At 46.1% G+C, this 25,265-nt stretch overlaps 1 protein-coding gene across 1 annotated transcript in view; it reads right to left on the minus strand.

The window, feature by feature from the left end:
* LOC106594065 (anoctamin-3) overlaps positions 1 to 25,265 on the minus strand; it is a 113,953-nt gene that overhangs the window by 42,579 nt on the left and 46,109 nt on the right. Inside the window, exons 9-12 of the mRNA XM_082956642.1 lie at positions 18,532 to 18,638; positions 9,975 to 10,030; positions 6,086 to 6,207; positions 4,527 to 4,661 (exon numbers count right to left, since the gene is read on the minus strand). Coding sequence (XP_082812768.1) covers positions 4,527 to 4,661; positions 6,086 to 6,207; positions 9,975 to 10,030; positions 18,532 to 18,638 — 420 coding nt within the window. The remainder of the gene's footprint in view (positions 1 to 4,526; positions 4,662 to 6,085; positions 6,208 to 9,974; positions 10,031 to 18,531; positions 18,639 to 25,265) is intronic.

Here is a 25,265-nt window from a genome sequence, read left to right on the forward strand (position 1 = left end):
CTACAACGACTGGGTATGCACACTACTCTCCCTGTGCTAGAGCTACTGGGATATGCACACTACTCTCCCTGTGCTACAACGACTGGGTATGCATACTACTCTCCCTGTGCTACAACGACTGGGTATGCATACTACTCTCCCTGTGCTACAACGACTGGGTATGCATACTACTCTCCCTGTGCTACAAGGACTGGGTATGCATACTACTCTCCCTGTGCTACAACGACTGGGTATGCACACTTCTCTCCCTGTGCTACAACGACTGGGTATGCACACTACTCTCCCTGTGCTACAACGACTGGGTATGCATACTACTCTCCCTGTGCTACAACGACTGGGTATGCATACTACTCTCCCTGTGCTACAACGACTGGGTATGCATACTACTCTCCCTGTGCTACAACGACTGGGTATGCACACTACTCTCCCTGTGCTACAACGACTGGGTATGCATACTACTCTCCCTGTGCTACAACGACTGGGTATGCACACTACTCTCCCTGTGCTACAACGACTGGGTATGCACACTACTCTCCCTGTGCTACAGCGACTGGGTATGCATACTACTCTCCCTGTGCTACAACGACTGGGTATGCACACTACTCTCCCTGTGCTACAACGACTGGGTATGCATACTACTCTCCCTGTGCTACAACGACTGGGTATGCACACTACTCTCCCTGTGCTACAACGACTGGGTATGCATACTACTCTCCCTGTGCTACAACGACTGGGTATGCACACTACTCTCCCTGTGCTACAACGACTGGGTATGCATACTACTCTCCCTGTGCTACAACGACTGGGTATGCACACTACTCTCCCTGTGCTACAACGACTGGGTATGCATACTACTCTCCCTGTGCTACAACGACTGGGTATGCATACTACTCTCCCTGTGCTACAACGACTGGGTATGCACACTTCTCTCCCTGTGCTACAACGACTGGGTATGCATACTACTCTCCCTGTGCTACAACGACTGGGTATGCACACTACTCTCCCTGTGCTACAACGACTGGGTATGCATACTTCTCTCCCTGTGCTACAACGACTGGGTATGCATACTACTCTCCCTGTGCTACAACGACTGGGTATGCATACTTCTCTCCCTGTGCTACAACGACTGGGTATGCATACTTCTCTCCCTGTGCTACAACGACTGGGTATGCATACTACTCTCCCTGTGCTACAACGACTGGGTATGCACACTTCTCTCCCTGTGCTACAACGACTGGGTATGCATACTACTCTCCCTGTGCTACAACGACTGGGTATGCACACTTCTCTCCCTGTGCTACAACGACTGGGTATGCATACTACTCTCCCTGTGCTACAACGACTGGGTATGCATACTTCTCTCCCTGTGCTACAACGACTGGGTATGCACACTACTCTCCCTGTGCTACAACGACTGGGTATGCATACTACTCTCCCTGTGCTACAACGACTGGGTATGCATACTTCTCTCCCTGTGCTACAACGACTGGGTATGCACACTACTCTCCCTGTGCTACAACGACTGGGTATGCATACTACTCTCCCTGTGCTACAACGACTGGGTATGCATACTACTCTCCCTGTGCTACAACGACTGGGTATGCACACTTCTCTCCCTGTGCTACAACGACTGGGTATGCATACTACTCTCCCTGTGCTACAACGACTGGGTATGCACACTTCTCTCCCTGTGCTACAACGACTGGGTATGCATACTTCTCTCCCTGTGCTACAACGACTGGGTATGCATACTACTCTCCCTGTGCTACAACGACTGGGTATGCATACTTCTCTCCCTGTGCTACAACGACTGGGTATGCACACTACTCTCCCTGTGCTACAACGACTGGGTATGCATACTACTCTCCCTGTGCTACAACGACTGGGTATGCATACTACTCTCCCTGTGCTACAACGACTGGGTATGCACACTTCTCTCCCTGTGCTACAACGACTGGGTATGCATACTACTCTCCCTGTGCTACAACGACTGGGTATGCACACTTCTCTCCCTGTGCTACAACGACTGGGTATGCATACTTCTCTCCCTGTGCTACAACGACTGGGTATGCATACTACTCTCCCTGTGCTACAACGACTGGGTATGCATACTTCTCTCCCTGTGCTACAACGACTGGGTATGCATACTTCTCTCCCTGTGCTACAACGACTGGGTATGCATACTTCTCTCCCTGTGCTACAACGACTGGTTATGCATACTTCTCTCCCTGTGCTACAACGACTGGGTATGCATACTACTCTCCCTGTGCTACAACGACTGGGTATGCACACTTCTCTCCCTGTGCTACAACGACTGGGTATGCATACTACTCTCCCTGTGCTACAACGACTGGGTATGCATACTTCTCTCCCTGTGCTACAACGACTGGGTATGCATACTACTCTCCCTGTGCTACAACGACTGGGTATGCATACTTCTCTCCCTGTGCTACAACGACTGGGTATGCACACTTCTCTCCCTGTGCTACAACGACTGGGTATGCACACTTCTCTCCCTGTGCTACAACGACTGGGTATGCATACTACTCTCCCTGTGCTACAACGACTGGGTATGCATACTTCTCTCCCTGTGCTACAACGACTGGGTATGCACACTACTCTCCCTGTGCTACAACGACTGGGTATGCATACTACTCTCCCTGTGCTACAACGACTGGGCATGCATACTACTCTCCCTGTGCTACAACGACTGGGTATGCATACTACTCTCCCTGTGCTACAACGACTGGGTATGCACACTTCTCTCCCTGTGCTACAACGACTGGGTATGCATACTTCTCTCCCTGTGCTACAACGACTGGGTATGCACACTTCTCTCCCTGTGCTACAACGACTGGTTATGCATACTTCTCTCCCTGTGCTACAACGACTGGGTATGCACACTTCTCTCCCTGTGCTACAACGACTGGTTATGCATACTTCTCTCCCTGTGCTACAACGACTGGTTATGCATACTACTCTCCCTGTGCTACAACGACTGGGTATGCACACTTCTCTCCCTGTGCTACAACGACTGGGTATGCATACTTCTCTCCCTGTGCTACAACGACTGGGTATGCATACTACTCTCCCTGTGCTACAACGACTGGGTATGCATACTTCTCTCCCTGTGCTACAACGACTGGGTATGCATACTTCTCTCCCTGTGCTACAACGACTGGGTATGCATACTTCTCTCCCTGTGCTACAACGACTGGTTATGCATACTTCTCTCCCTGTGCTACAACGACTGGGTATGCATACTACTCTCCCTGTGCTACAACGACTGGGTATGCACACTTCTCTCCCTGTGCTACAACGACTGGGTATGCATACTACTCTCCCTGTGCTACAACGACTGGGTATGCATACTTCTCTCCCTGTGCTACAACGACTGGGTATGCATACTACTCTCCCTGTGCTACAACGACTGGGTATGCATACTTCTCTCCCTGTGCTACAACGACTGGGTATGCACACTTCTCTCCCTGTGCTACAACGACTGGGTATGCATACTTCTCTCCCTGTGCTACAACGACTGGGTATGCATACTACTCTCCCTGTGCTACAACGACTGGGTATGCATACTTCTCTCCCTGTGCTACAACGACTGGGTATGCACACTACTCTCCCTGTGCTACAACGACTGGGTATGCATACTACTCTCCCTGTGCTACAACGACTGGGCATGCATACTACTCTCCCTGTGCTACAACGACTGGGTATGCATACTACTCTCCCTGTGCTACAACGACTGGGTATGCACACTTCTCTCCCTGTGCTACAACGACTGGGTATGCATACTTCTCTCCCTGTGCTACAACGACTGGGTATGCACACTTCTCTCCCTGTGCTACAACGACTGGTTATGCATACTTCTCTCCCTGTGCTACAACGACTGGGTATGCACACTTCTCTCCCTGTGCTACAACGACTGGTTATGCATACTTCTCTCCCTGTGCTACAACGACTGGTTATGCATACTTCTCTCCCTGTGCTACAACGACTGGTTATGCATACTTCTCTCCCTGTGCTACAACGACTGGGTATGCATACTACTCTCCCTGTGCTACAACGACTGGGCATGCATACTACTCTCCCTGTGCTACAACGACTGGGTATGCATACTACTCTCCCTGTGCTACAACGACTGGGTATGCACACTTCTCTCCCTGTGCTACAACGACTGGGTATGCATACTTCTCTCCCTGTGCTACAACGACTGGGTATGCACACTTCTCTCCCTGTGCTACAACGACTGGGTATGCACACTTCTCTCCCTGTGCTACAACGACTGGGTATGCATACTTCTCTCCCTGTGCTATGGGATTGTCTGTTTTTGCTGTTCCTTACTCGTGTTGTTGGCTGTAGAAAATGTGGACTAAAAATGATCATTAGATAATTCAAATAACCAAAGGTACTCGGTCTCAGCTCCGCCTGGCTCTACGTTGGATCATTGGTGTCAGGTCTCGGACACGGCGGGACCCGGCCCAGTTTAACCCCTGCCCTGATGTGTCCTGACTGACCTGACTTGACTAGTGTCCATAGTAAGGAGTCCGTAGAGGAAGACGAAGAGACCCACCAGAGCTGCAGGGATCAGCATGCCAGTGTACCAGCCCAACCAGGCAAAGTACAGCCCAATCTTCTCCCCAAAGTAACGCCTAGAGAGGAAAGTCCAATGAACAAGATAGATTAGCAAACGCTTGGTTGGGGTTGACCTTAAAATCCGACCCGGCTGTATTCGCCTGGCAGGAACAAGTTCTTTGTAACCAACCAGGTGAGGTACAGGCCGACCTTCTCCCTAAAGTAAAGCCTGTAGTGCATGAAAAGTCCAATAGAGAGAATAGATTAGTAAAACTCCCAACATGCATTGATTAAATTGGAGCCATTCAGACCCAGCTGTACTTGCCTGAAAGGAAGCAACTCCTTTAATATAAATGAGTACAGGTATATTAAGTGCACCTATCATGTTTCCAGGTTGATGGACGAATGAAAAAAAAACTATTAATAAAAAGTGAAGACACTCTTTGAACAGACGTGATCTTTGATGCACAACTAACAATTTTACTGCATCTCACCACAACATTTTGTCAATAACCCTTCATCAGGAGTCCAACAAACTAAATAGATTAGGAAAAAACACCTAGTTGTGTTTCATACAGAGGAAAGAAGCCCAGTTGTGTTTGTTGTGTTTCATACAGAGGAAAGAAGCCCAGTTGTGTTTCATCCAGAGGAAAGAAGCCCAGTTGTGTTTCATCCAGAGGAAAGAAGCCCAGTTGTGTTTCATACAGAGGAAAGAAGCCCAGTTGTGTTTCATACAGAGGAAAGAAGCCCAGTTGTGTTTCATACAGAGGAAAGAAGCCCAGTTGTGTTTCATACAGAGGAAAGAAGCCCAGTTGTGTTTGTTGTGTTTCATACAGAGGAAAGAAGCCCAGTTGTGTTTGTTGTGTTTCATACAGAGGAAAGAAGCCCAGTTGTGTTTGTTGTGTTTCATACAGAGGAAAGAAGCCCAGTGAACAAGATATAGGCCCAGTATCAAAAACCTCCCGACTGGGGTTGACTTTTAAAATGGGACCTGTTCAGACCTCATTGTGTTCAATTGAGAGGAGAGAAGTCCAATTGGACCTGTTCAGACCTAGCTATGGGTCGACTGGTACATTGGACCGGTTCAGACCTAGCTATGGGTCGACTGGTACATTGGACCGGTTCAGACCTAGCTATGGGTCGACTGGTACATTGGACCGGTTCAGACCTAGCTATGGTCTGCTGTATTTAATTTAGATAGGACTCCTGAGAGGGGAACTTTGCCTGGGGTCCCCCTGTGGAGGTTCTTTCCCTGACAAATCACACACACACAGGTTCCAAAAGGGTTCTTTGGCTGTTCCCATAGGAGAACCCTTTTTGGTTCCATGTAGAACCCTCTGTGGAAAGGGTTCTACATGGAACCAAAAGGATCTACCTGGAACCAAAATGGGTTCTTCAAATGGTTCTCCTATGGGGACAGCCGAAGATCCCTTTTAAATTCTAGATAGCACCTTTTTTCCCCCCTAAGAGTGCACCACCACACACACACACACACACCTACCTGATAAGGTCGAGAGGCTGGTACTTGTACCACATGCCCCAGCGAGCCCACCTCTCGTACAGCAGGTGTCTGTGGTTTTGGGCACCGTGGGTCTCAATAGGGTGTCGGCTCCTATAGCCACCCTGGAACACAAGGACACAGAGAATGAACATTAGTGGAAGACAGCTGGTCACTGGTCTAGTCCCACTACTCTATCTACTTTTGTATTTTGTAGAGAATTAACAGGTGGCTCCAGATGTAGGATCATAAATTGAGACAGTTTGCTACAGCAGGAATATAACCCCCCCCCCCCCCGCGACGGGATATGTGAATTATGTGGATTATAATTAAGCCTTTTTTTTTGAAACCTCAAATACACTACAAGTTCTCCTGCAACAGGGTGATCAAATTAAGATACTACATCTGTAGTGACAGAATAGTTCCATACTGTATGGGCTGTAGCCAACTATTTTGTATCCAGCCTGAAACAGAGACACAGAACCTTATGTAACGGGTGGAGTTGATAAATCAAATCCTGCTGACTATGCCAAATACAACGCCCCCAAATCAAATCAAAGTTTATTTGTCACGTGCGCTGAACACAACAGGTAGACCTGTTGTCGGTCCCTCTCCTTGTTCGGGCGGCGTTCGGCGGTCGACGTCACCGGTCTTCTAGCTATCGCCGATCCACCTTTAATTTTCCATTTGTTTTGTCTTGTTTTCCCACACACCTGGTTAACATTCCCTCATTACCTGTCGTGTATACAACCCTCTGTTCCCCCCATGTCTGTGTGTGAAATTGTTTATTGTCAGGGTGGCACGCTTCCGGCTGGTTTGCGCCGGGTTATGTTTTACACCCGTGCTTTGTGCAGCCGGTACTTTGTACTGCCTCACTTGTTGGCTAAGTGCAGTTTAGAATGTTGGCTAAGTGCAGTTTAGAATGTTGGCTAAGTGCAGTTTAGAATGTTGGCTAAGTGCAGTTTAGAATGTTGGCCAAGTGCAGTTTAGAATGTTGGCTAAATTGAGGCATGTGTCGAAAGAAAGGATTATCACTTATGGCTGCAAATATTAAGGCGGCTTATTCTAATGCTTACCTTATAATAATGAGCTAATTTAAGATTTAGCACATCATTGATCACCGGTTAGGCTACACATCACGAAATATATTGAGACAAAAAATACAAGACAGTAGCCAAATAAAACTCAATTGAATGAACACGAAATTGATTCCAATATCATTGAAATCAAAATAGCCTCACTGTGGGTTGTTGTTGCTCTTTTAGGGTCAGTCTGTTATATCTGGAGTATTTCTCCTGTCTTATCCGGTGTCCTGTGTGAATTTAAGTATGCTCTTTCTAATTCTCACTCTCTTTCTCTCTCTCGGAGGACCTGAGCCCTAGGACCATGCCTTAGAACTACCTGGTCTGATGACTCCTTGCTGTCCCCAGTCCACCTGGCCGTGCTGCTACTCCAATTTCAACAGTTTCAACTGTTCTGCCTGCGGCTATGGAACCCTGACCTGTTCACCGGACGTGCTACATTTCCCAGACCTGCTGTTTTCAACTGTCTAGAGACAACAGGAGCGGTAGAGAAACTCTGAATGATTGGCTATGAAAAGCCAACTGACATTTACTCCTGAGGTGCTGACATGTTGCACCCTCGACAACCACTGTGATTATAAATTATTATTATTATTTGACCCTGCTGGTCATCTATGAACATTTGAACATCTTGGCCATGTTCTGTTATAATCTCCACCCGGCACAGCCAGAAGAGGACTGGCCACCCCTCAAAGCCTGGTTCCTCTCTAGGTTTCTTCCTAGGTTCTGGCCTTTCTATGGAGTTTTTCCTAGCCACCGTGCTTCTACATCTGCATTGCTTGCTGTTTGGGGTTTTAGGCTGGGTTTCTGTACAGCACTTTGTGACATCAGCTGATGTAAGAAGGGCTTTATAAATACATTTGATTGATTGATTGATTGATTGATTGATTGATTGATTGATGTTGGTGTGCATATTTAAAAAACATATATTTTTTTACCAATTCAGAGTTGTTTAAAGCATTTTTTTTTTTTTAAAGCAGACAATAATGTTGCATAAAACATTTGAAAGGTCTATCATTTCAATCATATTTTTCTTTAAATTATTTAATTAACCTTCATGTTATTTCAAGTTATCCCTTTGGAGTGCAATAACACATTGTTAAAAAATAATAATCTAACATAGGCACTAGATGCCTTTTTTTAGGTTAATGACATAAACTAAAGAAAAATGTATTATTTATTAGCCTATGTGGTTGGAAGTATTTAGGTATATCATGTGAAATAAGGCTCTTGTGAAATAATTTTCAAAAGCATGTAGGTCTAGATTATTTCTGGATTGTTCATATAGAAATATTAAAATATTATTTCAAGAGAATGACAAGAGCATTCCAGGTGAAGCTGGTTAAGAGAATGCCAAGAGTATGCAAAGCTGTCATCAAGGCAAAGGGTGGCTACTTTGAAGAATCTCAAATATAAAATATATGTTGATTTGTTTAACACTTTTTTGCTTACTACATGATTCCATATGTGTTATTTCATAGTATTGATGTCTTCACTACTATTCCACAATGTAGAAAATAGCAAAAATAAAGAAAAACCCTTGAATGAGTAGGTGTTCTAAAACTTTTGACTGGTACTGTGCATATTACCTAAATTAGCTCGATTAACCTGTACCCCCGCACATTGACTCTGTACCGGTACCCCCTGTATATAGCCTCCACATTGACTCTGTACCGGTACCCCCTGTATATAGCCTCCACATTGACTCTGTACCGGTACCCCCTGTATATAGCCTCCACATTAACTCTGTACCGCTACCCCCTGTATATAGCCTCCACATTGACTCTGTACCGGTACCCCCTGTATATAACCTCCACATTGACTCTGTACCGGTACCCCCTGTATATAGCCTCCACATTAACTCTGTACCGCTACCCCCTGTATATAGCCTCCACATTGACTCTGTACCGGTACCCCTGTATATAGCCTCCACATTGACTCTGTACCGGTACCCCCTGTATATAGCCTCCACATTGACTCTGTACCGTAACACCCTGTATATAGTCTCCACATTGACTCTGTACCGTAACACCCTGTATATAGCCTCCACATTGACTCTGTACCGGTACCCCCTGTATATAGCCTCCACATTGACTCTGTACCGTAACACCCTGTATATAGCCTCCACATTGACTCTGTACCGGTACCCCCTGTATATAGCCTCCACATTGACTCTGTACCGGTACCCCCTGTATATAGCCTCCACATTGACTCTGTACCGGTACCCCCTGTATATAGCCTCCACATTGACTCTGTACCGGTACCCCCTGTATATAGCCTCCACATTGACTCTGTACCGTAACACCCTGTATATAGTCTCCACATTGACTCTGTACCGTAACACCCCGTATATAGCCTCCACATTGACTCTGAAACCGTAACACCCTGTATATAGCCTCCACATTGACTCTGTACCGTAACACCCTGTATATAGCCTCCACATTGACTCTGTACCGGTACCCCCTGTATATAGCCTCCACATTGACTCTGTACCGTAACACCCCGTATATAGCCTCCACATTGACTCTGTACCGTAACACCCTGTATATAGCCTCCACATTGACTCTGTACCGTAACACCCCGTATATAGCCTCCACATTGACTCTGTACCGTAACACCCCGTATATAGCCTTGTTATTGTGATTTTATTGTTGCTCTTTTATTTTTTACTTTAGTTCATTTAGTAAATATTTTTTCTTCATTCTTATTTTTCTTAAAACTGCGTTGTTGGTTAAGGGCTCGTTAGTAAGTATTCGGCACATGTGACAAAAAAAAATGCGATTTTAATATCATTATAACGATGTTCGTACCTCGTGTGGAGGAAATGCAGCCTCATATGTTCCATTGCCCAATAACCTGTTGATACCTACAATAGAAGAAAAACACTTAACATCGTCCTACCAAACAGAACCATAGTAGACTGGAAATATGTTATAATTCAAAACTCAATACAAGTTTCCCTTCCCAAGACACAAAATACATTGCTAAACCCCATCATAATTAGACAGAATCCTCAGGTGGTGACCTCTGTCTAAAGCTACTACAGTAGTAATGAGTATTACATTATATAAACAGAGAAGGTCAATGACAAGCTATTTATGTTCGATGGCATAACATAAATCAAGGCAAATCTAGGTCTACATATACAGCTTCCAGGTTTATTATTATAAAAAAAAATTTAACTAGGCAAGTCAGTTAAGAACATAATTCTTATTTACAATGACAGCCTACCAGGGAACAGTGGGGTTAACTGCCTTGTTCAGGGGGCAGAACGACAGATCATTACCTTGTCAGCTCGGGGATTCGATCTAGCAACCTTTCGGGTTATACAGTGCATTTGGAAAGTATTCAGACCCCTCAACTTTTTACCCCCCCCCCCCCCCCCCAAAAAAAAACATATTCTCCCTCATTAATCTACACACAATACCCCATAATGACAAAGCAAAAAACAGGTTTTTAAGAATTGTTTAATCCATGTTAGAATAAGGCTGTAACATAACAAATTGTGGAAAAAGTCAAGGGGTCTGAATACTTTCTGCACTGTATATACACGCTGAACAAAAAAAATATATAAAACACAACATGTCACAATTTCAAAGATTTGACAGATTTACAGTTCATTAAAAGGAAATCAGTCAATTGAAATAAATAAATTAGTTATTTATTATTAATTATTAATAAATCTATGGATTTCACATGACGCCTTTTGTTTCAGATTGGTTCGTGTCTCTGCAGAGTGGCGATACTGTGAAGCAGTGTAACGGCTGTCTTCGTCGTCAGATGAAACAGAGAAGTCATCGTCAGAAAAGGTGGACCAATACGCAGCGGAGGATGTGTTCATCATTAGGATTTTAATAGAACAACGTGAACACTATACAAAAAACAAGAAAACTGACAGCCAAACAGTCCTGTCAGGTGCAAAACACTGAACAGAAACAATTACCCACAAAACCCAAAGGAAAAACATGCTCCTTATGTGTGACTCCCAATCAACAACAACGAACTTCAGCTGTGCCTGATTGGGAGCCACACACGGCCCAAAACAAAGAAATACAAAAAACATAGAAAAAGAACATAGAACGCCCACCCAATGTAACACCCTGGCCTAACCAAAATAAAGAACAAAAAACCCCTCTCTGTGGCCAGGGCATTACAAGCATCCGGTGAAGATACTGCGAGACACTGGGGCAGCCTCATCCTTCATTTTGGAGGGTGTGTTTTGCCTTTGTCTGACATTTCAGCAACTGGTTACAGTGTGTTTAGTACAAGTCGTGGAGATGGGTTGCATCGAAGCTCCTTTGTATAAATGTGGACCTCGATTCTGATCTTATTTCTGGGGCCATTGTCGTTGGAGTGAGGCCTAGCCTACCGGTGAAAGGGGTCTCATTCATTTTGGGAAAACGATTTGGCTGGAGGGAAGGTCGTGCCAAACCCTGTCGTTTGTAAGAAACCCAGAGTAGAGGAAACTGATGGGTTATCAGAAAAGTACCCTCGAGTGTTCCCTGCATGAGCAGTTACATGTGTTATGTCCTAAGAAAGTTTCCCGGGAGCAAGTTTTAGTGTTGAGGAGGAAGTCAGCGATCCAACCATGGTGAGCAAGTTTGTAGGACCGCTGAAGGAAAAGAGGGTTCTACCAGGGGCGGAAATCCCGGGGGGGACGGGGGGGACACGACCCCCCCCATCCTGGGAAAAATATGATTTGTCCCCCCCAATATATCACTGAAACATATTTATGTAATTTAAATAATATGAATAATACGCAATGAAAGCAATTGTGCTGATTATAGACAATAGCGCGTTTTTAAGTTTCAAAAGATTGCGACACCCCCACCCTTTGCCTCACAATGGTTTGATCCACTGCCAGTTCCTTAGCTTGCTCCGTAACAGAGAGGTCGTATCTACTGTCTGAAAGGCACTCAATGAACGTAACTGACGTGAGGTTAGCCAGTCAATCGCGCACACACACTAGCTGAATATGCAGAGGTAGCGCGCAAATATTAACTATTAAGCTAGCTAGTACCTATTCCATTTATGTGGCCTCGTCAAAGATGGAATCTTTGCTATCGTCAATTTATTCCGAAATCAGCATGCAGATGATGTAAGTTAGTGCTTCAAAGTCCCTGTGATAAGGTTAGCGATAAACTGAAATCCAAACTGAACAGGTTCTAATTTTAAGACAATGGTCTTAAATATATTTAATGGTCTCGTTGCAAAAGCTAAATTGTTGCAAGGGAACTTTTATTTATTTTATTTCAACTTTATTTAACCCGGGTAGCAAAGATTATAGCAAACACCACTGAAACGGAATTGGTGCTCACTAGCTTTGCAAATTCAGCTATTGTTGGAAGCCAGCCAAAATGAAACAAACTATTAAAATTACAAAAGTTTGCAGCATATGTTGTGTAAATGGTGAACTCATACAGCTGTCAACTCTTGTCATTTTAATCCGTTTCACATTTGCTAGCTACCTTTTAGATCGAAGTCCATATAGAATGATAGAAGATAAGATGATAGAAGCCCATCTCCTACTGTAAATAACCTTCACACTGTGTGTGTGTGTAGCCAGCCAGGTAGAAAAATGTCAGAAAAAAGAAAAAAGACGGACATCAGAGTATTTTTCAGTACACCAAAACGCAAAGTAAGAACCCTAGTAGCCTAATATCTCAAAGACTAGTTGATAAAATGTTCATAAGAAAGAAGTGAAATGCTAATAGAAATGTTTCACATTGATGTCATTAGGCAGAGCAGGCAACAGATGGCACACAGACAGCAGAATTGTGGACAGATATGCAGGGACAGACTGGCAGAGACAGGGAGTCTCAGGTAAGTTTGTTGAGTCTTTGTTTGGCAACATTATGAAAGGTTCTAATTTTTTTGTTATCTTGTAAAATAGGGACATAATTGGAAAATGCCATAGATACCCCCACTCTCAACTTAAACTGGTGACTGAACTAAGATTTGTTTAAGGCAATGGTATTGCTGTTTTGATTAATTGTGTAGTTTTGGGTACCGGTAGTTAGGAGTACAGAATGAAATTCTGAACATCATGGCCAATACAGTCATTCAAGGCATTGCAGCTGAGATTAGGTCTCTTCCGATTGTACAATTTTCAGTAATTGTTGATGGTACTCAAGATGTCTCTGGTGCTGAACAGGAGAGTGTCTGCCTGCGTTATGTTGACCATGACCTTGTCCCTCACAAGGAGTTTATTGGGCTATACAGGGTGTCGGAGACAACAGGCGAGGGCATTGCGAAAGTGGCAACTGATGTGTTGTTGAGGCTCAATTTGCCCATGTCTGGCTTATGTGGGCAGAGCTACGATGGTGACTCTAAACATGGCAGGAAAATACACAGGTGCACAGGCAATTGTGAGGAGGCAGCAGCCATTAGCCCTCTATGTGCATTGTGGAGCACACTGTGTAATCTGATTACACAGGCTGGCTGCACAGCCTCCCCACTGATCCGGGATTCCCTTTCTTGGGTCCATCAGTTAGGTGTCCTCTATGGCCAGTCAGGAAAGTTTAAGAGCATGTTTGAATCAATTGCCACGTCCAAAGATACAAATCTGACCACCCTGAAACCCCTATGTCCAACGAGGTGGACTGTGCGGAATACTGCTATTAGAGCTGTGCTAGGGCAGTATGAGCAGGTACTAAGCAGCCTAGAGGAGATGGCAACAACTGCATCCAAGACAGCTTCAACCGCCAGTGGCTTATTCGAGCACTTCAGCAAAGGCAAGACTGTGTTGGGCCTCACACTTGCCTCTGCTGTTCTTGGAGAGCTTGAATGTCTAAACATTTCACTGCAGAAGAAAACTCAGACTGTCTCTGGTATGCAGGCTGCAGTCGAGTGTGTACGGTCATCTCTTAGGGGCAAGAGAAATGACGAAAGCTACCTTGCACTGTATGAGAAAGCAACAACATTGATTGACTCTATTGAATCCATTGAGACACACTCAAGACGATTTGCTGGCAAAGCAGTGTATCACTATAGGGCAGAATTTTTTTGTGTTGGATGGTGTGGAGGTTCAGTTTGGCGACCGTTCTGACCAGGACAGTCTAAACGTCCTGCAAAAGTTGGAAAGAGCGCTTCTCACGGGGGAGTTGGATGAGTCTCTAGATCAGTACCCAGAGCTAAACATATATTCTCTTTCAGTGCAGATCCCTCTCTTTCACAACAAATACCCCTGTAGCAGCAGTGGAGAGGCAGCAGAGGTCCTCAGGAGGCTTTAGTACATGACAGTACACTTACTAATTATTTATTTCATGTTATTTTATTTAAAATGTCATACTTTGTGTGACATACTTGTCCATAGCTGCTGTTTGAAGAGTTGAGACACAGACTGAAGGATATTTTGGTTGATTTATTTGCGTTATTCATTGAAGTAGTTATTTTGCTTTTAGAACTGTACTTATTTTTAGCTTTTTGTTCTTGTAAAGCTATTGTAGTAGACTCAGGCCAGTGGCACATATTTAATGACTTTATAAATGTATCAGAAAAAGTAAAATTAAAAGGTCAATTCAATACGGAGAAACACTTTGTGATGTTACTCAATGGAGATTATTTTAGACGAGATCACACCATGTTCATTGTATTTACGAAAACTGCACCCATACAGTGTACAGTACCATTGCCACCTACTGGCTTTTCTTGGTATTGCTGGTTGTAAATCCAAATACCTGCAGACATACTGGACTGATAAGGAACACTGCTATAACTATTATTAGTAGTAGTATTATGATGATTTAAACATTTGAACAAGTTGGGACAACCCTTCTGTTAACTACTGTACCTATCAATTATCCAGTAGTAGTAAGTATGGTTCCTCAATATACATTTAACATATTACAACGTAGGCTATGTGTTACAGCACTACTTTTGGTGTCCCCCTCAAGAATTGCTCTTGAGAAAATTTAATGTAATTGTCCCCTCCAAAGTTGATGTCAGATTTTCGCCCCTGGGTTCTACAGTTGACACTATGATGTCTAGGAAACAGCTGAACAGAGTAGAAATGTTCCCCTCTCCCCTCTTTTTGCTGAGATATGTCAAGAGGAGGAGTTTGATAAAGTTTGTGTACGTTACTTTGACAGAGATGGTGTTCTGAGGAAATGGCATTCTCGCGCAAAACGATTGGTCCAGTGTATCTCAAATTGTTGTTCCAATAGATACTGAGGTTGGCTCCCGGTAGTAGTATGGCAGGCCATCTTGGGGTCAACAAGACGTATGGACTGTATCTTGTGTAACTTCTTCTGCCTTGGTCTGAAACAGGATGTTGTGTCTTACTGTTCATCCTGTCGTGTTTGCCACCAGACGGGTAAACTGAACCAAGCTGTACCGGTCACACCTTCGCTGCCTATTCCTGCTTTTGACAAACCTATCAGCAGGGTTCTGGTGGACTGTGTTGGTCCTTTGCCCAAAGTAAAGAGTGGTAACCAGTTTCTCTTGACCATTACGTGCTCTACCACTCGTTTCCCTGAGGCCATTCCACTGAGGAAAATCAGAGCATCCAGTGTTGTTAAGGCCCTGTAATTATTTTCAACGTTTGGACTTCCGAAGGTAGTGCAATTGGACCAAGGTTCCGAATATTATGTCAAAGGTCTCCCAGCAAGTGCTACAGCAATTGGGTGTTACCCATTGCCCCTCTTGTGCCCTACCATTTTAAGGAGATCTTGAGAGATTATCAGATTATCAAGTTTATGTTGAGAGTTTACTCCTTTGAGTTTGAGAAAGATTGGGCTGAACAGGTGCCACTTGTACTGTTTGCAGTGTGGGAGTTTATTCAGGAATTTCTCGGTTTTAAGTCTTAATTAGCACGTGTTTGGACATCATGTCAGATTCGTTTGATCTTGCTGAGAGAGAGGTTGTTGCAGGGCAACACCTTAAACAAAAAAAACTGAACTGCTCTTTTCGATACAGATTACACCGCACCAGGGAGAAACCGGAGAAGGCGCAAATGGAAAATGAAATCGAAAAAAGCCCCAAAACCGCACTTTCGATGTGAGTTGACCAAGTCCTGGTTTTGTTACCCGTTGCAAGCTTACTTTTCAGGCCCTTACCCCATAGTGAATAGTACTAAATAAATCTGGATTACATCATCGCCACACCGGACCACAGGGACAAAAACAAAACGTGGCTGCCTCATGTCAACATGTTGAAATCATATTTGATCCTCTACGATCAGAGAAGTCGATGGAAACCGGTAGTGATGTTCTGCCTGTGGCCACTGCTGTTACTGTTAAATATAGTCTTCCTCAAGAGCATGAGGAAGAGCATGAGGAAAGATCAATACAACCGTCCTTTAAAAGAACTACACTGGACTTTATGCAAACTGGAAACCCCATATATCCTGAGGCCGCATTTATTGTAGCTTGGGATTTTAACAAAGCAAATTAAAAGAGGAAAACGCAACCAACACATTGACTGTAGTACTCGCGCTGATAAAAACATTTGACCACTGCTACTCAACTTTCTGCTACCAAGGACTGTGGGCTCTCACAAGGCTACCGGCACAGATGGCATCCCTAGCCGCGTCCTCAGAGCGTGCGCAGTCCAGCTGATTGGAGTGTTTACGGACATGTTCAATCTCTCCTTATCCCAGTCTGCTGTCCCCCCCCCCACCTCCCCCGTAGCACTCACTTCTGTCATCAGGAAGTGCTTTGACAGGCTAGTTAAGGATCATATCACTTTTACCTTACCTGACACCCCAAACCCAATTCAATTTTCTTACCGCCCCAATAGATCCACAGAAGATCAAAATCGCCATCACACTGCACACTGCTCTATTCCCATCTGGACAAGAGGAATACCTATGTAATAATGCTGTTCATTGACTATAGCTCAGCCTTCAACAACATAGTACCCTCCAAGCTCAGGGCCCTGGGTCTGAACCCCGCCCTGTGCAACTGGGTCCTGGACTTCCTGACAGCCACCCCCCACTAGTAGGCCTGATTACCAACAATGACGAGACAACCTACAGGGAGGAGGAGAGGGCCCTGGGAGAGTGGCGCCAGGAAAATAACCTCTCACTCAACGTCAACAAAGGAGCTGATCATGGACTTCAGGAAACAGCAGAGGGACCACGCCCCTATCCTCATCGATGGGACCACAGTGGAGAAGGTGGAAAGCTTCAAGTTCCTCGGCGTACACATCATTGACAATCTGAAATGGTCCACCCACACAGACAGTGTGGTGAAGGCGCAACAGCACCTCTTCAACCTCAGCAGACTAAAGAAATTTGGCTTGGCCTCTAAAACCCTCACAAACATTTACAGATGGCCTCCATCCATTCTTAAATAGAAGTTTGGAACCTGAATACTCTTTCTAGAGCTGGTCGCTCGGCCAAACTGAGCAAAGAAAAGGCCTTAGTCAGGGAGGTGACCAAGCACCCGATTGTCACTCTGACAGAGCTACAGAGTTCATCTGTAGAGATGGAAGAACCTTCCAGAAGGACAACCATCTCTGCAGCACTCCACCAATCAGGGCTTTATGGTAGAGTGGCCAGACGGAAGCCAATCTTCAGTAAAAAGGCACATGACAGCCCGCTTGGAATAAAAAGGCACCTAGGACTCTGACCATGAGAAACAAGATTCTCTGGTCTGATGAAACCAAGATTGAACTCTTTGGCCTGAATGCCAAGCATCACATCTGGAGGAAACCTGGCACCATCCCTACGGTGAAGCATGGTGGTTGCAGCTTCATGCTGTGGGGATGTTTTACAGTGGCAGGGACTGGGAGACTAGTCAGGATCGAGGGAAAGATGACCGGAGCAAAGTACAGAGAGATCCTTGATGAAAACCTGCTCCAGAGAGCTCAGGACCTCAGACTTGGGCAAAGGTTCACCTTTCAACAGGACAACGACCCTAAGCACACAGCCAAGACAACGCAGGAGTGGCTTTGGGAAAGGTCAATTCATGTCCTTGAGTTGCCCAGCCAGAGCCCGGACTTGAACAAGATTGAACATCTCTGGAAAGACCTGAAAATAGCTGTGCAGCGATGCTCCCCATCCAACCTGACAGAGCTTGAGAGGATCTGCAGAGTAGAATGGGAGAAACTCCCCAAATACAGGTGTGCCAAGCTTGTAGCATCATACCCAAGAAGACTCAATGCTGTAATCGCTGGAAAAGGTGGTTCAACAAAGTACAGAGTAAAGGGTCTGAATACTTATGTAAAAGTGATATTTAAGTTTATTGTTTTTAATAGATCATTTTTTTCCCTTTGTCATTATGGGGTATTGTGTGTAGATTGAAAAGGGGGGGGGGGGGACGATTTAATCCATTTTAGAATAAGGCTGTAACGTAACAAAATGTGGAAAAAGTCAAGGGGCCTGAATACTTTCCCGAAGGCACTGTAGATAGTGTAGCTCCGTACCCATCTTAGACTTCCCGTCCTCATACTTGGTGCGTTGGAGAACATGGTGGACTATTCTGCTTCTGGTGGAGTTGGAGAAGAACGTCTGTTTGTTGTTGATGGTAAAACTGAGAAAATAAAGGAAAAAAAACAACAAAATGTCAGCATTATTATGTTATAGTATATAATCCATATAACTGAAGAGAGAACCAACAGTCACTCTTACTCCTGCTCCCTCCCTCCGACGTTCGACGTCAGCGGTCTATTAACCATCGGTCCTGGCAACCCACATTGCGCACACCTGGCAACCCACATTGTGCACACCTGGCAACCCACATTGCGCACACCTGGCAACCCACATTGCGCACACCTGGCAACCCACATTGCGCACACCTGCTCCCCATTATTACACACACCTGGTCCTAATTTTCTCGTTGATTACTCCCCCTTTATTTAGCCCTCAGTTGTCATCAGTCATTAGGTGGTATTGTTTCCTCTCACGTTCAGTACGCTTCTCATGTTTGTTCATTTGTATCGTTTCATTGTTAAAAAGTCAGCTTCTGCACCTGATTCCTGACTCCCGGCGAATACGTCACACCAACAAAAAGTCAGCATTATTATGAAACAGTATATCACCCATCAAACTGAGGAGAGAAGTAGAAACCAACTAGCTCTTTGATAAGGCATTCAGCAGTCAATCATATGCGTAATTTTTTTTTAACTTTACATCTAATATGTCCACTAAATTAGGAATTTCCAGGACCAAATGTCAGTAATTAGATGAAATGCTGCACAGAGAGCAAAAAAAAGCAATAATTCTTTATTTTGTTTTATCCAAGAAGAAAAGCTGTAAAAGAGATACGGAGATTAAACCAAACTGGCAGAGAAACAATGCATGTAAATGAGTTGAACTACTGACTTCCAACAAAGAGAGTTTGCATAAAGAAAGGGGGAGTTGTCATAGAGACAGGAAAGAAAGGGGGAGTTGTCATAGAGACGGGAAAGAAAGGGGGAGTTGTCATAGAGACAGGAAAGAAAGGGGGAGTTGTCATAGAGTCAGGAAAGAAAGGGGGAGTTGTCATAGAGACAGGAAAGAAAGGGGGAGTTGTCATAGAGTCAGGAAAGAAAGGGGGAGTTGTCAGAGACAGAAAAGAAAGGGGGAGTTGTCAGAGACAGAAAAGAAAGGGGGAGTTGTCAGAGACAGGAAAGAAAGGGGGAGTTGTCATAGAGACAGGAAAGAAAGGGGGAGTTGTCAGAGACAGAAAAGAAAGGGGGAGTTGTCAGAGACAGAAAAGAAAGGGGGAGTTGTCAGAGACAGAAAAGAAAGGGGGAGTTGTCAGAGACAGAAAAGAAAGAGGGAGTTGTCAGAGACAGAAAAGAAAGGGGGAGTTGTCAGAGACAGAAAAGAAAGGGGGAGTTGTCATAGAGACGGGAAAGAAAGGGGGAGTTGTCAGAGACAGAAAAGAAAGGGGGAGTTGTCAGAGACAGAAAAGAAAGGGGGAGTTGTCAGAGACAGAAAAGAAAGGGGGAGTTGTCATACAGACAGGAAAGAAAGGGGGAGTTGTCATAGAGACAGGAAAGAAAGGGGGAGTTGTCATAGAGACAGGAAAGAAAGGGGGAGTTGTCATAGAGTCAGGAAAGAAAGGGGGAGTTGTCATAGAGTCAGGAAAGAAAGGGGGAGTTGTCAGAGACAGGAAAGAAAGGGGGAGTTGTCATAGAGACAGGAAAGAAAGGGGGAGTTGTCATAGAGACAGGAAAGAAAGGGGGAGTTGTCATAGAGACAGGAAAGAAAGGGGGAGTTGTCATAGAGACAGGAAAGAAAGGGGGAGTTGTCATAGAGACAGCGGCTGCCGTTATGAACTGTATTATAGGATCTTCATTTGCAGTCATTCTATCATTTCGTCATCCTCTGTTGCCTCCAATTCACACAAACACATAACATTTCATACAAGCCAGTCTATTTTACAAGTGATGGAGGATTGAGATGCCAGCAGGAGAGACTATCATAACAGACAGAACACTGCCGTCACTGTCTAAAGATAACTTCTTATCTTCCCCCTTTGTTTACACCTCCAGTGTAGCCTGTAACAAACACATATATGAGACAGTCTGTCTCACAAGCTGTTCATGTCAGATTGACTGTTAGTGTTGGAGTGACTGTCAGAGTGTTGGAGTGACTGGGGTAAGGGTTAGGGTTAGGGGATTGAGGTAAGGGTTAGGGTTAGGGGGTTGAGGTAAGGGTTAGGTTAGGGGGTTGAGGTAAGGGTTAGGGTTAGGGGGTTGAGGTAAGGGTTAGGGGGTTGAGGTAAGGGTTAGGTTAGGGGGTTGAGGTAAGGGTTAGGTTAGGGGGTTGAGGTAAGGGTTAGGTTAGGGGGTTGAGGTTAGGGTTAGGTTAGGGGGTTGAGGTAAGGGTTATGTTAGGGGTTTGAGGTAAGGGTTAGGGGGTTGAGGTAAGGGTTAGGTTAGGGGGTTGAGGTAAGGGTTAGGTTAGGGGGTTGAGGTAAGGGTTAGGTTAGGGGGTTGAGGTTAGGGTTAGGTTAGGGGTTTGAGGTGAGGTAAGGGTTAGGGGGTTGAGGTAAGGGTTAGGTTAGGGGGTTGAGGTAAGGGTTAGGGTTAGGGGGTTGAGGTAAGGGTTAGGTTAGGGGGTTGAGGTAAGGGTTAGGTTAGGGGGTTGAGGTAAGGGTTAGGTTAGGGGGTTGAGTTAAGGGTTAGGTTAGGGGGTTGAGGTTAGGGTTAGGTTAGGGGGTTGAGGTTAGGGTTAGGTTAGGGGGTTGAGGTAAGGGTTAGGTTAGGGGGTTGAGGTACGGGTTAGGGGGTTGAGGTAAGGGTTAGGTTAGGGGGTTGAGGTTAGGGTTAGGTTAGGGGCTGGAGGTTAGGGTTAGGTTAGGGGTTTGAGGTAAGGGTTAGGGTTAGGGGGTTGAGGTAAGGGTTAGGGGGTTGAGGTAAGGGTTAGGTTAGGGGGTTGAGGAAAGGGTTAGGTTAGGGGGTTGAGGTAAGGGTTAGGTTAGGGGGTTGAGTTAAGGGTTAGGTTAGGGGTTTGAGGTAAGGGATAGGGGGTTAGGTACGGGTTAGGGGGTTGAGGTAAGAGTTAGGGGGTTGAGGTAAGGGTTAGGTTAGGGGGTTGAGGTAAGGGTTAGGTTAGGGGGTTGAGGTAAGGGTTAGGTTAGGGGGTTGAGGTAAGGGTTAGGTTAGGGGGTTGAGGTAAGGGTTAGGTTAGGGGGTTGAGGTTAGGGTTAGGTTAGGGGGTTGAGGTAAGGGTTAGGTTAGGGGTTTGAGGTAAGGGTTAGGGGGTTGAGGTAAGGGTTAGGTTAGGGGGTTGAGGTAAGGGTTAGGGTTAGGGGGTTGAGGTAAGGGTTAGGTTAGGGGGTTGAGGTAAGGGTTAGGTTAGGGGGTTGAGGTAAGGGTTAGGTTAGGGGGTTGAGGTAAGGGTTAGGTTAGGGGGTTGAGGTAAGGGTTAGGTTAGGGGGTTGAGTTAAGGGTTAGGTTAGGGGGTTGAGGTTAGGGTTAGGTTAGGGGGTTGAGGTTAGGGTTAGGTTAGGGGGTTGAGGTAAGGGTTAGGTTAGGGGGTTGAGGTAAGGGTTAGGTTAGGGGGTTGAGGTAAGGGTTAGGGTTAGGGGGTTGAGGTAAGGGTTAGGTTAGGGGGTTGAGGTAAGGGTTAGGGTTAGGGGGTTGAGGTAAGGGTTAGGGGGTTGAGGTAAGGGTTAGGTTAGGGGGTTGAGGTAAGGGTTAGGGTTAGGGGGTTGAGGTAAGGGTTAGGGGGTTGAGGTAAGGGTTAGGTTAGGGGGTTGAGGTAAGGGTTAGGTTAGGGGGTTGAGGTAAGGGTTAGGTTAGGGGGTTGAGGTTAGGGTTAGGTTAGGGGGTTGAGGTAAGGGTTATGTTAGGGGTTTGAGGTAAGGGTTAGGGGGTTGAGGTAAGGGTTAGGTTAGGGGGTTGAGGTAAGGGTTAGGTTAGGGGGTTGAGGTAAGGGTTAGGTTAGGGGGTTGAGGTTAGGGTTAGGTTAGGGGTTTGAGGTAAGGGTTAGGTTAGGGGTTTGAGGTAAGGGTTAGGGGGTTGAGGTAAGGGTTAGGTTAGGGGGTTGAGGTAGGGTTAGGGTTAGGGGGTTGAGGTAAGGGTTAGGTTAGGGGGTTGAGGTAAGGGTTAGGTTAGGGGGTTGAGGTAAGGGTTAGGTTAGGGGGTTGAGTTAAGGGTTAGGTTAGGGGGTTGAGGTTAGGGTTAGGTTAGGGGGTTGAGGTTAGGGTTAGGTTAGGGGGTTGAGGTAAGGGTTAGGTTAGGGGGTTGAGGTACGGGTTAGGGGGTTGAGGTAAGGGTTAGGTTAGGGGGTTGAGGTTAGGGTTAGGTTAGGGGCTGGAGGTTAGGGTTAGGTTAGGGGTTTGAGGTAAGGGTTAGGGTTAGGGGGTTGAGGTAAGGGTTAGGGGGTTGAGGTAAGGGTTAGGTTAGGGGGTTGAGGAAAGGGTTAGGTTAGGGGGTTGAGGTAAGGGTTAGGTTAGGGGGTTGAGTTAAGGGTTAGGTTAGGGGTTTGAGGTAAGGGATAGGGGGTTAGGTACGGGTTAGGGGGTTGAGGTAAGAGTTAGGGGGTTGAGGTAAGGGTTAGGTTAGGGGGTTGAGGTAAGGGTTAGGTTAGGGGGTTGAGGTAAGGGTTAGGTTAGGGGGTTGAGGTAAGGGTTAGGTTAGGGGGTTGAGGTAAGGGTTAGGTTAGGGGGTTGAGGTTAGGGTTAGGTTAGGGGGTTGAGGTAAGGGTTAGGTTAGGGGTTTGAGGTAAGGGTTAGGGGGTTGAGGTAAGGGTTAGGTTAGGGGGTTGAGGTAAGGGTTAGGGTTAGGGGGTTGAGGTAAGGGTTAGGTTAGGGGGTTGAGGTAAGGGTTAGGTTAGGGGGTTGAGGTAAGGGTTAGGTTAGGGGGTTGAGGTAAGGGTTAGGTTAGGGGGTTGAGGTAAGGGTTAGGTTAGGGGGTTGAGTTAAGGGTTAGGTTAGGGGGTTGAGGTTAGGGTTAGGTTAGGGGGTTGAGGTTAGGGTTAGGTTAGGGGGTTGAGGTAAGGGTTAGGTTAGGGGGTTGAGGTAAGGGTTAGGTTAGGGGGTTGAGGTAAGGGTTAGGGGGTTGAGGTAAGGGTTAGGTTAGGGGGTTGAGGTAAGGGTTAGGGGGTTGAGGTTAGGGTTAGGTTAGGGGGTTGAGGTTAGGGTTAGGTTAGGGGGTTGAGGTAAGGGTTAGGTTAGGGGGTTGAGGTACGGGTTAGGGGGTTGAGGTAAGGGTTAGGTTAGGGGGTTGAGGTTAGGGTTAGGTTAGGGGCTGGAGGTTAGGGTTAGGTTAGGGGTTTGAGGTAAGGGTTAGGGTTAGGGGGTTGAGGTAAGGGTTAGGGGGTTGAGGTAAGGGTTAGGTTAGGGGGTTGAGGTAAGGGTTAGGTTAGGGGGTTGAGTTAAGGGTTAGGTTAGGGGTTTGAGGTAAGGGATAGGGGGTTGAGGTACGGGTTAGGGGGTTGAGGTAAGAGTTAGGGGGTTGAGGTAAGGGTTAGGTTAGGGGGTTGAGGTAAGGGTTAGGTTAGGGGGTTGAGGTAAGGGTTAGGGGGTTGAGGTAAGGGTTAGGTTAGGGGGTTGAGGTAAGGGTTAGGGTTAGGGGGTTGAGGTAAGGGTTAGGGTTAGGGGGTTGAGGTAAGGGTTAGGGTTAGGGGGTTGAGGTAAGGGTTAGGTTAGGGGGTTGAGGTAAGGGTTAGGTTAGGGGGTTGAGGTAAGGGTTAGGTTAGGGGGTTGAGGTAAGGGTTAGGTTAGGGGGTTGAGGTTAGGGTTAGGTTAGGGGGTTGAGGTTAGGGTTAGGTTAGGGGGTTGAGGTAAGGGTTAGGTTAGGGGGTTGAGGTTAGGGTTAGGGGGTTGAGGTAAGGGTTAGGTTAGGGGGTTGAGGTAAGGGTTAGGGTTAGGGGGTTGAGGTAAGGGTTAGGTTAGGGGGTTGAGGTAAGGGTTAGGTTAGGGGGTTGAGGTAAGGGTTAGGTTAGGGGGTTGAGGTAAGGGTTAGGTTAGGGGGTTGAGGTAAGGGTTAGGTTAGGGGGTTGAGGTTAGGGTTAGGTTAGGGGGTTGAGGTTAGGGTTAGGTTAGGGGGTTGAGGTAAGGGTTAGGTTAGGGGGTTGAGGTAAGGGTTAGGTTAGGGGGTTGAGGTAAGGGTTAGGGGGTTGAGGTAAGGGTTAGGTTAGGGGGTTGAGGTAAGGGTTAGGGGGTTGAGGTTAGGGTTAGGTTAGGGGGTTGAGGTTAGGGTTAGGTTAGGGGGTTGAGGTAAGGGTTAGGTTAGGGGGTTGAGGTAAGGGTTAGGTTAGGGGGTTGAGTTAAGGGTTAGGTTAGGGGGTTGAGGTTAGGGTTAGGTTAGGGGGTTGAGGTTAGGGTTAGGTTAGGGGGTTGAGGTAAGGGTTAGGTTAGGGGGTTGAGGTAAGGGTTAGGTTAGGGGGTTGAGGTAAGGGTTAGGGGGTTGAGGTAAGGGTTAGGTTAGGGGGTTGAGGTAAGGGTTAGGGGGTTGAGGTTAGGGTTAGGTTAGGGGGTTGAGGTTAGGGTTAGGTTAGGGGGTTGAGGTAAGGGTTAGGTTAGGGGGTTGAGGTAAGGGTTAGGTTAGGGGGTTGAGGTAGGGTTAGGTTAGGGGTTGAGGTTAGGGTTAGGTAGGGGCTGGAGGTTAGGGTTAGGTTAGGGGTTTGAGGTAAGGGTTAGGGTTAGGGGGTTGAGGTAAGGGTTAGGGGGTTGAGGTAAGGGTTAGGTTAGGGGGTTGAGGTAAGGGTTAGGTTAGGGGGT

Source organism: Salmo salar, chromosome 10 (assembly GCF_965601325.2).
Source record: "Salmo salar chromosome 10, fSalSal1, whole genome shotgun sequence".
Classification (NCBI taxonomy): domain Eukaryota; kingdom Metazoa; phylum Chordata; class Actinopteri; order Salmoniformes; family Salmonidae; genus Salmo; species Salmo salar.